Raw genomic sequence first — 12,178 nt, forward strand, 5'->3', positions numbered from 1 at the left:
CTTTGTTTGGTAGGCTCACCGAGTTTGCAATTTGAAGAGTGGGAAAGCCATAAATTGAGGGAAGGAATAGGGGGAATTCCAGTTGGAGGAACAGAAAGAGAAAGAATGGGGACAGGTGAGCTGGATGCAGGAATCAGAAAGCAGTTTCCATCAGCAGAATTGAAAAGTCAGTCTAGGGGAGAACTGAGATAAGAAATTCAGGGAGGCCTGGGCTGGGGTCAGCAAGCAGCAGGACTGGAGTCTGGCCGAGCAGTCCGTGTGCCCTGAGGAGCCCCTGCTGCAGGATCCCAAGCATCTTGCTTGTTCCTTTCTTCAGCATGTCCAGCATGTAGACATCGATTACATGGACCGGAAGCTGGACTTCACCCTCAGCCCCAGCTTTCAAAATCTTGGCCTCATGATTGAGCAAATGAAGAAAAATGGCATGAGATTTGTTCTCATTCTGGTAGGTATTTAGAAAGATTAGATCCCGTTTTCTGTTTCTATGCTCATGGTTCAAAAATAGTACCACCGAGGGAAACTGGATGAAAAGTATGTAAGATCTCCCTGAACATTTTTGTAACTTGTAACTGCCTATGAATCTACAATGTAAAAAAAAAGTACTAAAAAGCAAATAAACAAAGGAAGAAAGAACAAATGAAAAATGGCTTTAAAAAGATGATACATAGCAATATTTATTTTTCATAACTGAGTGTCACTAGTACGTAATTAATAATTACTGTTCTTTCAGTAGAGTTAGAAGAACTGTGGACTGAAACACTAAATACAGCAAAAAAATAAAAAAAGAGCTTCACTGTTTTAAGCTGTGTCTCAGAGGGAATAGCTATATCTTAGTCTCATCTTTACCTTAGGGGGTTCAAAAACCTCTTAAGTTACCATTACCATTACTCAACAATCATGAGGCTTAGGGGACTTATTTCTTCTTAATTAAACTCACAAACAACTGAGTTAAGATGCAGAATGCCAGTTTATTATTTCACATTGGAAGCTATATCTTGACAAACACAGAAGTAGTTACCTGCAAATCGCCCTCCCTTCTAGCTTTTAAAAATTACAGCATTGTTTTCTGACTTTTGTTCATTCGTTCATTCAAGTATTAATTATACACTGGGTCTTTGAAAATCACTGTTCTAAAAAATGTGTGTGTTTGTGTTTATAATCTAACTAAATAAATAAGAAACATCCTTTTTCTTATAGGGGTTTTATTTTGTTGGAGGGAGACAGCCAATAAATAAACATTAAAAAAAGATAGTTTCAGATATGTGACAATTTCTATGACAATTGTGAAATAGGATACTATTATAGAGAGCAGTTGGGGGTATAGGATGGAGTGAACGAGGAAGGCCACTTTAGATAGGTAAGCTGGCCCACAGAATAGAAGAAAGGCGTTTCACGTTCTTAAGGACTATTGCTATTACACTGTGGAAGCACAGTAAATTGGTTTTTTCCACTTGAGGGTAATGTCTTATTAACCTGGTTTATCTCCAGGAATTGTTTTCAAACATCAGCATACTTTTTTCCTGAAGACTGTTATAGAGAAACATCAATATATTCTTTTAGCTCTCAATTATCCATGGTGTGTGTGTGTATGTGTGTGGTGTTGTATTGAGGTTCACCATTTCTTTCTGCGCTGTGAATTGTTAAAAATTTGGAGGGGAATTTTCTTGGGGATGTTTTTCTCATGTTTGCTGTTTTAAACCCTTGCATTGCAGGATCCAGCCATTTCTGGCAATGAGACCCAGTATCTCCCATTCACCAGAGGGCAGGAAAACAACGTGTTCATCAAATGGCCAGACAACAGTGATATTGTCTGGGGAAAGGTAAGGCTTGGGAGAAGGTGCCTATAATTAATCAGTATCACAATGTCTTGATTAAAAGAGGCTCTTAATAAATTTTGGCAAACTATATTGGGTAATTTATAAATTATGAATGAGTAGAAATCTGATACTGATTAGCTCAATAAACATTATTAATAAGACCAAGATTTCAGGTCTAATCCTCTAAAATATCAGTGAGCTTTGTTTTATTGTCTGGAAGTATTCCAGTGCCACACCCCTTATGTGTTCCAGCTGGTCATTTAACAAACATAAAGAATCCGTTTGAGAATGACTCTTGAAGTCTGTCTCCCAGTCACCCACTCTCATCTTTGACCCAGGATGCTTAATCAATATCTAAATAAATCACTAAATGCTACAGATTATTCTCCTTCTCTTATCTCCTTTCATTCCCTTTTGTGGACTCAAGCCTCATCCTCATTGTTCGATTCACAGCAACAAGATTTTAAGTAAACTTCCTGACTCCAGTGACAGTAGCGTCTTAGCCAGGATTCAAACTGCTCTGTAATTATCCAACGCTACTTCCTCTTGCTCCAGGTACATGCCGTGCTCACTGTGCCTTTGAATGTTTCCTCCCCAGTTTACCCAAATAATGTCTGCACTTCAAGACCAACTTAAATATTCCCTCTCAGGAGGCATACAAAGACTAGTTTCATTCTCCCTTTTTCTCCCTTTTCTTTATTGTTGCCCTCAGAGAGCATAGCATACAACTTACCACTTATGTTCCATCTGTGAACTCTGAGAAAACAGGACTATTTCTTACTTAAACCTCAGCAGATACAGATCATAGAAGACTGCCTGGCATATATCAATGCTCACTAAGTGTTTGCTGAATGAATGAATTAATCAATGTATATAGTTAATGTCCTTCTAATTATAGATGAAATTGGTTGATCCTGTGGATATTTTAATGCTGCATATACTTGGGGTCCCCAGTAAGTCATGATGCTGCTTAAAAGTATTGAGGCCAAGTTTATGGGTTGTGAACGGAAATCAATCGTATTCCTTTAGAGTCACACTTAACGTTTGTTTTTTATAAGGGGAAATTTGTTATAGGTCTATGATAGGCATAGCAGCGAGAACTGAATAATCATTTGCAAAGTGATTTTACAGAGGATATGCTTAAAACGGATTTAGTTAGTTATATTAAAAAATAAAATTTTAAAAATTTATGGAATAACTCAAGAGACCCCAACCTATTTTAACCTAACAGAATTTCATTTATTCAGACTTTACAATTTAATTAATGGCAAATGTCCCCCAGAATTGTATGGAGATGCATGTCTAACATGTGAAACATCTCATGGTCTGTGTGCAATGCCTTTTAAAGATTTTAATTTTTCTTCTTTTTTTCTAGGTTTGGACAGATCTGCCCAATGTGAATGTGGATGGATCCCTTGACCATGAAACTCAGGTTAAGGTATAGTTACACACAGATTTTTGTCTACATGGATCTAAACATCTGGATACTTACACGTTCTATTCTGATGTTTGGTTAAGTAGCTCTAAGTTGAGTGTACTTGTCAACTGGTAATTTGTTGGCAGAAAAAGATCCTCAAATGGAAAACTCAACACACAACTAAACTGGAAATGTGTAGAAGGAAATCGTAAATGAAATACCTTCACATGTACACCTTTAATGGATTGTGTTTTGTTTGAATTTAATGTTGCCTGAAAAATAATGAAGCAGAGTCTAGAATATTTTTACTGGAGAGGTTAGGAACAGATTGGGTTTTAAAGAATTGTCTACATGTAAAAGAAAATGTCAGCCAGTTGAAAGGAGTAATGGCCTTGAGTCAACACTTGATGCCACGTCGGCCAGGGCATCCAGCATCCCGCCACACTGCAATTCGTGTTTCCCTGGATGACTGATCTCCTTTATTTGGCCAGTGTAGAAAAACCATCTGTGCTCTGAAGTTTGATTGTTTAAACACTGACGGTTAACTTTCCAGTTCATATGATGAAATGCCCAGTCGTAAAACGAATCCCATGTTTAAAAGGGACTTAAGCCTATCTAACCTTCTAGGAAAATAGAGAATGAAGTCACCTTCCCTGATGTCTTTGTGTCCACAGTAAACTCTATGCAGTCGCAGCTGCAGACCTGAGGTTAGGGCACCCGCTGAATAGGCAGTGCCTTGCACAAATACCTGCTGGTCTCCCTTTCCTGGTCCCCACACTCCCCTTCCTGGACAGGCTGAGACCCCACGTGACAACAGGTGTCACCCTTACAGCTGTACAGAGCCCACGTTGCTTTTCCTGACTTCTTGCGGAATAGCACGGCTGCCTGATGGAAGAAGGAAATAGAAGAGTTCTACAGAAACCCTCGAGAGCCAGAGAAGAGCCTGAAGTTTGATGGACTGTGGATTGTAAGTTACCCTGAGTGCTTTTTCTTTGGAAATATTTAGCAGTCAGAACACGGGGTGACAATTCAGAGCCTAGCAAAGCAGTGAGCTAGGGCTGCGGGAGTGGAAGAGAAGGATGCTGTTACAGAACTGAGGTGCTGGGACCACCAGGAAGAGCAGAGAGAATCGCATGTTTGCCCAGGGACATACTGCCTGATGGAAGTTGGAGCCCATGGAGGCAATGTGCCAATGCTGGAGATGCTGCCAGAGAAAGAAAGAGGGACAAATACCCTGGCTTCTCTTAGCCCCACCCTCTAACTTCTTGCCAGTGCTTCCCATTGGCCAGACCTACACAGAGGCCAATGCTAAGGGAGTCTGAGAGCCTATCCTTGTGATACAAGGTAGAGCCGGGGGTGGGCAGAGCACGAATCAGAGGAAACAGATATTCACCAGAGCGCTGGTAAGACTTCTCTGAGGAAATGGCTTCAAAGGCCTGTTCAGATGCTCGTCAGTTGGGCTTAAGAGCAGGGCTTCCTGAGATGTCTCTGGGACACGTGCTCAAAGGCTCCTCTATTTGTATTTTTCTAGGGCTGGGAAGATATCAGTGTCCCAGTTTCCTCCTCCACTGTCCCATGGCCTGAGATCCCACGCATATTCTGGGCCAGCTCTGAAGAGCTTCTCAGGTCTGGGCCAGGCTGAAAGAAGCCTGCGATTCACCCAGAGACAAACCTCTCAGCCCACTGGCAGCCCTGGGGCCACCTTCAGGATAGGTAGGCACAGAGCAGACACAAGAAAGGACACAGATTAACCCAAACTGTGAAGAGATGGGGATAGCTCTGAGGAACACAGATCCTGATAGCTTTGTGGTATTTGTTCCACTTGGGGGAAATCGGTAGCTGAATACCTCATATAGCCAACAGTTTTTCTAAATAATTGCCTTCCCTTTTAGTTTGTCCTATTTAAGATAATCTAATATATAAAACTTTAACTTTTTCATTGATAAAGTAGGCAGTGAGCAGTCACCTCAGGAATTGCTGTTTCTTGCATTTAAGTAATAAATCCCTGCAGCTATTACTTGATTTCCAGATTTGTTTCTGTGTTACCTACGGCTTTTTAGGATTGTGTCTAATGCAGAAAGTAAGAGACTCCTCCTTGTGTTGGGTCCATGCTGATGTCAGAATCAGTCTAAGCTACTGATAAAGAGTAGATCATAGTAACCGTAGGCCACGGATAAAAAGTGAGTCGTCCACGCAGAGAAAAACAAAGATGGGTTTGTTGTGTGGGGAGATGAATCAAGAGGAGATTTTCTTAGGTCATGATTCCAGCATAATTTCAACATTTTGCCACTATCAAACAATCCTCACGAGTCTAGAAATGCCAGGTGAACTAGGAGTTTAACGCTCTTCTTAAACCAAAATGAATTCTTAGAGTCCATTTGGGCCAATGCCTGAGATTACACAGAGTCAGTGAAGCAACCAGCTGATGTGAGGTTGACCTCGTCAGTGTCATCCATAGCAAGGGCCATACTGCCTCTGACATGACAGAATCTGTTTTGCTAACTCATTGCAGGACATGAATGAACCATCCAACTTGGTGAGTGGATCTGTCAGGGGCTGCAGTGATGACATTCTTAATAATCCACCTTATGTGCCACATATGTAAAATGATGACTTCATCAAATTACTTCCCTACTCAAAAACCCTGCAAATTTTCCTCTTATTGTCAAAGGGAAGCCTAATTTTGGCAAAAAAACACTCTTCAACCTGACATAAAATCCCAAGTAGAATAACCTTGAATAAGTGCAAATAAATAAGTAATCAAGCATAGAAATAATGACATGATGTGGTATGAAAGAAACCAAGCAATGACGTGCATCTGATTACAGTGATGACTATGAACTGATTGCTAAAACTCCAAATAACCCCCTGCACACTACCCACCTACCCAACTGCACCACACACACACACAGCACACATACATACACACACACCACACATACACACACCATACACACCACACATACACACACACACACGCTCTTTTGATTAGCGGTCAGAAATCTAGCCCTTGCATTCCTTCTGCCCATGTTCACAGGTACTTCATGAAAGACATTCCCTGGTTGTCCTGTGGTACAAACAGAAACAGAGAATCATAGGACCTTGGGTTCAAAGGTGTCTTAGAAGGTTGAGCTCTCTCACCTTACAGGAATCTAGGGAAGGAAGTGACTCACCTTATTAAAAGCACTGTACCAGTAATTCGTGGGATGGACTCTGGAATCCAAGTTTCTTGACGTGTGGGTCACAGTTATGCTTCCTATTGCTCACTATCTCCTCCCTCCCTTCCTCCCTCCCTTTCTTCCTTCCTTCCTTCCTTCTTTTTTCTCCTTCTTTCCTTAATTTAATATTTGTGTATCAGGCAAGTGCTGACAAATCCGAAAGATTTAGCAACATTAATATCAATACAATGACCGAGGTAAGACCCATCCCTTGAGAACATTACCATCTAGCAGAAGAGACTGTCCTAACAACAAAAGAGTTTATCGTGTCATAAGCGGGCTATGACAGCCCTCCATAAACGTCAGTGTTGGAGCAAAAAGAAGGGTGCCTTTCTGGGCTCCATACCCTGTTCTTACCCTTCATTAATTAAAAAGCCACAGGACACTGATTTTATAGACAAAAAATTCTTGAAATTGGAGCTGTCACTGGTAACAAGGTTGTTGATTGAAGAAGAGAAATACCAAGGTGATGGGCATTTCTAGTGAATGTGCAAATCACATTTTTTAAGAAGTAACTCAGCATCTCCTCCCAGATTTGGAGTCCAGGGACAGGGGCCTGAGCAGCAAGACCCTGTGCACGGAGAGTCAGCAGCTCCTGCCTGACGGCTCCCCGGTGTGGCACTACGACGTGCACAGCCTGTACGGGTGGGCCCAGACCAGACCCACGTGCGAGTGAGTGTGTTATTGGCAGCAAGATCATCTTGCACACGGTTACTTTTGCCTTGTCATATATACTGTGCTTGTATCTACATGATGCCGGTCAAAATATCAGGCACGGGTGCCCAAGCAACCAAAATACCTTTAAGTGTATTGATCCAGTAAGTTGCTAATTTCACCTATTTAAACGGAGCAGGTGCTGTTTGTCGCTGCGGTGGCAAATGTATTGCAATATGTAAATGTACTGAATTAGCATGTTTTACACCTTAAATTTATACAATGTTAAATGTAAATATATTGATACTTCAATTTAAAAAATACAGTGAGCAGTTAGGTTGTGTTTAGTATATTCTCAGATTTGTGCAGCCGTCACTGCGATCAAACTTTAGAACACCTTCATCATCCCCCAGAGGGAACCCTACACCTGTCAGCAGGCACTCCCCACCCCGTCCCCACCCCCTGCGCACCAGCAGCCACTGACCTGCTTTCCGTCTACGTGGTTGCCTGATCTGGACATTTTATAAAAATGGAACCAAAAAATATGTGGCCTCTCATATTCTTCTTATTCAAGATTGTTTTGTCTAGTCTGGGTCTCTTATACTTGATATGAATTTTAGGATCAGCTTGTCAATTTCTGAAAATAATAATGATTTTGATAGGAATTTCATTGGATCTATAGAACAGTCTGGGGAATATTGCCATCTTCACAATTTTAAGTCTTCTGATCCGTTAACATAAGATGTCTTTCCATTTCTTTACATCGCCTTTAATTTCTTTCAGCGACATTTTATAGTTTTCAGAGTATAACTTTTTGACCATTTTTTTTTCAAATATTTTTCTGCCCCTTTCTCTTTCTTTTCTCCTTCTAAGGTTCCAATTATGTGTATGTCGGTACATTGGATGGTGTCCCACAGGTCCCTGGGTTTCTGTTTATTTTTCTTCATTCCTTTTTCTTTCTGTTATTAAGACTGGATCATGCCTATTGACCCATCTTCAAGTTTGCTGACTCTTTCTTTTCCTAGCTCAAATCTGATGTTGAACCTGGTCACTCTAGTGAATTTTTCATTTTACTTATTGTATTTTTCAACTCCAGAATTTCTATTTGTTTTTTTTTAGTAAGCTCTGTCTCTTTATTGATATTCTCTATTTAGTGAGACATTATTGTTGTCATACTTTTCATTAATTGTTTAGATATGCTTTCCTTTAGTTCTTTGAACATATTTATAATAGCTAATTTAAAGTCATTGTCTACTAAGTGCCCTCAGCAACATAGTCTGTTGGCTGCCTTTTCCCCTGTTTATATGGCATCTTTCATGTTCCTATGCATGGCTGAATTTTTTGTTAAAAACTGGACAATTTAGAAAATAAATTGTAACAATTCTGACATAAAATCCCTCACTGACTCCCAGCAGGTTTGTTGTTGCTAGGTTTTTGTTGTCGTAATTTTCATTGTTTTATTGTTGTTATTTATTTGTTTAGCAACTTTTCTGTCTCATTCTGTAGATTCTATATTCTCCTGAAATGTGTGGCCACTGAGTTCTCTGATATCGCCCCTTTTTTAGATCTTTTATTTTTTTAAGCCTTGCTTCCTTGGGGACACCCCTGGATCAGTAGAATTCAGTGGTCAGCCAATGATCAGTCAGAAGATTTCCTTCATCAAAGCAAAACTTACACTGGACAAAGTTAAACAGGCAAGGGAGGCTTTATTAATGCTATTACAATAAGAGAGAGAGAGAGGTAGAAATCAGAACTTGGTCTGTGGTCAACTCCATTGAAACAAAGGTCTGGAGAGTTTTTGAGAGCTGGGGTGGGGAGTTTCTAGGCCATTAGTAAAATTAGCTTTTACTAAGTTGGCCTTACTCAGAGGAAAAAGTAACTTTTTCTTATCTTCCGTAACAGAGGTAATTTTACAACTTGAAGCAAGGAGACCCTGCTGAAGTTAGGCTCCTAGCCTCCTAGGGGACTCTGGATGGGGCACTGTCCTCCTTGCTGATTACATTTCAAAGGGATGGCTCCCAGGTCCATGACAAAGATGTTCAAGGGCTGGAAAACTGGGGAGACAAGAGGCTTTTAAAAAGATTTACATCTCAAGGGGCAGAGAAAGAATTTACAGTTAAATGTATCTAAAGTAATGCTCTAAGAAAAGGGAGGGCAGGGTCCTCAAGTCAGGAAGAACCCAGCCTAAAGCTTAGTCAAGCTGAGGGCAACAGTAAGGCCACCTTAAGTGCCTTGCCTCTATATCTTGCCTCTATGAGAAAACATACCTTCACACTTAGGGAAGTTTGTGAGACAGCCTCACCTTCCACTCCTGCTCACTTAGGGGCTCAGGTTCAGCCAGAAGTGGGTCCTGGAACCTTCTTTTATGGTTCTTTTCCGAGCATGTGCACAGCCTTGTGGATGTATATAGTCTAAGAGCTTTTCCAAGTTCTTCATGGTTCCAATTTTCCAGGATTTACTTTTAAATTCCCAGCCATACTTTTCTTTGCCTCAGCTGAAGCCACAGCCTGAGCACCTGGGATGTTGCCAGTAAATGGTTACAGTTTTGGTAATTTCCTGGTTGGAATTATTTTCTCCCTGCTGAGTTGAGCTCTGAGTCAAATCAAGTGGCCATAACACCCTGGGAATAGAGATTTTTTCCTGGGGACTGGAAGTTAGGAAAAAAGTATTTATTGTGCTCTGGGGATAGTGCTTTTAACAGAGCTCCAAAAGAGGTCAGAACTCTGTTGGCTGCTGGCTTTTGGTGCCAGTGAGCTAGGGGTGGGGCGGGCTGGGACTAGCCCCAAGTTAAAATCCCAGAGGCCTCACTATCTGGCCAAGATTTAGTAGTTTTTCTTGGATAGACAATTTTCATTTCTTTCTGTGGCTGGTAAACTTCTAGAATTCTGACATGGTCAGTGACAGAGTTCTTTGCATCATTCACATCCACCCTTATTCTGTATCCCTGCCTTATTTCAGGCTTCATTACCTCTCACTGTGTGAATGTGTGTGTGTGTGTGCACGCACGCACTCACGCATCTCCATCCATTTTTGGATTTATTTGGGTGTGAAATATTGGAAATAACCTAAATGGATTCGTTTTCACTATAGCTAGCTTCTTTTCCTGACATCACTTATTGAATAACTTATCTCTGTCTATTGATTTGTGACGCTTTCTTTAGCAAATATTTGGTTACATCATATACTAGCATCTATCAATAGATTTTCTCTTTTGTTGCATTGATTTTTCTCTCACACATTGTTTTTATTTTCTGCCTAAAGCTGCATACAGAAGACCAACCTTCCATCGAGAGAGATAAACATCTTTTATGTGTATTTGCCCCGTGTGCAAAATTTACCCTACTTTTTGAGGAGTAGCCTAGTAGGGAGCATATTACCAAAAAGAGCCATAGTCATATATACTTTTATTTATTTTTTGTATTTATGCCATTTTATTTTATTTTATTTTTACAGTAGGTCCATATTGGTTATCTATTTTAAATATAGCAGTGTGTACATGTCAATCCCAAAAGTCATATGTACTTTTATATGGGTCTCAGATCTGCATCCTTGCTCTTTAAATGACTGACAGATTATCTACTTTGAGTCTCAGTTTCCTGACAGTAAAAGGAGGCCAAGGTTGTAAGACCGCACACATGAACGTGACCAGTATAATACCTGGGATAGCGTAATCATTCTATAAATATGTTCTATACCTCACCCCACCCCTCCTCTTACCTAGAAGTAGACAGCTAGTTAATTAGACTTTCTTTTTAAAGAAAAGAAATCCACATATTAGGTGATGCTCTATCCCCATTTGTTCTCCTGGGAAGTTCACTGGGACTCCGAGCGTCACTTTTAAATAGCAGATGCTCCAGGCTGAAGCTGCTCTCTGTGATAAAGTCCCATAGCTGTCCAGCCTCAAATTCACCTTCAGCTCACCCCCTTGTTCCCCTCCGAGCAGAGCTGTACAGGAGGTGACGGGACAGCAAGGGATCGTCATCACTCACTCCACTTTCCCCTCTTCTGGCCGCTGGGGAGCACACTGGCTGGGTGACAGCATGGCCGCGTGGGACCCGCTGAAGAAATCTATCATTGGTGTGTGGGCTTATCCCAGGGCCTCTCCTGGTGGGGAGGGGACTGGGGTGTGTGCTCTTCAGCCGCATCGGTTGTATCTAGTCATCATCCACGTGGTCAATAAAAGCAACAGGAGCTGAGTTCTCTGTGGGTGTGAGTTTTAATCCACACCCATCTTTTGATATTTTCATCATGAGTGGCCCAGAGCTTTCAAATGCGGTGCGGAAGAGACAGGTCAAAACTACCCTTCCAAAGGGCTGCTCTTATGTGCCCAACAGAGCTGTATCTTCTCATTGCAGGCATGATGGAGTTCAGTCTCTTTGGAATCTCTTATGTAAGTCCTACTTGGGCCATTACTAATTCCCCAGTCAGATCTTAGTGTGTCTGCAACCCACAAAAGTCCCACCTAAAATGTGCTCTGATTCTACATCTTCTCAGACAGGAGCAGACATTTGCGGATTCTTTGGAGATGCTGAGTATGAGATGTGTGTTCGCTGGATGCAGCTGGGGGCGTTTTATCCATCTTCTGTGAACCACAACACATTCGGGACAAGGGTGAGGGAAGCAGGTTATGTTGCAGGTGTTCTGTGTCCTCACATCACAACCTCCTTTTAACCCTCAAGAGCATCGTACTTATTTGTATGATGAAAAAATATAAAAATCACCAGCAGCAGCTCCATTGCTTGTAAAACCCTCAGAGTTCAAAACCCCAGAATTACCAACAATTTTCAAGAATATACTTTTTCTCATCTCTCAGGGGATTAATGCCTACGAGGAGAAAAGTGCTTATGGCTCCCTATGGGGCTAAAATAAAAGAGGCTCCTTTTGCTTTTAAGAACAATGGATTTGTATTTTACTTAAATCTATCCAAGTTATGTCAGTGCTGCGTAGAGACCCATCTCTCTACACATGTGCGGCACCAAGGCTAGACCTGTGCAGATACTGAGGGGTCCATGATGAAGGGGAGGAAGCAAGGAGATCCAGTTTAGAAAGAGGGCAGATGTAGGGAAAGAGGA

At 41.2% G+C, this 12,178-nt stretch overlaps 1 protein-coding gene across 1 annotated transcript in view; it reads left to right on the forward strand.

Annotated features, from left to right (window-relative positions):
• The window catches only part of MGAM2 (maltase-glucoamylase 2 (putative)), a 66,577-nt gene that overhangs the window by 43,533 nt on the left and 10,866 nt on the right, over positions 1 to 12,178 (forward strand). Inside the window, 9 exon segments of the mRNA XM_061198267.1 lie at positions 317 to 445; positions 1,713 to 1,820; positions 3,193 to 3,255; positions 4,067 to 4,201; positions 5,747 to 5,831; positions 6,986 to 7,124; positions 11,050 to 11,183; positions 11,462 to 11,496; positions 11,601 to 11,717. Coding sequence (XP_061054250.1) covers positions 317 to 445; positions 1,713 to 1,820; positions 3,193 to 3,255; positions 4,067 to 4,201; positions 5,747 to 5,831; positions 6,986 to 7,124; positions 11,050 to 11,183; positions 11,462 to 11,496; positions 11,601 to 11,717 — 945 coding nt within the window.

This window comes from Eubalaena glacialis, chromosome 8, assembly GCF_028564815.1.
Source record: "Eubalaena glacialis isolate mEubGla1 chromosome 8, mEubGla1.1.hap2.+ XY, whole genome shotgun sequence".
Lineage (NCBI taxonomy): Eukaryota > Metazoa > Chordata > Mammalia > Artiodactyla > Balaenidae > Eubalaena > Eubalaena glacialis.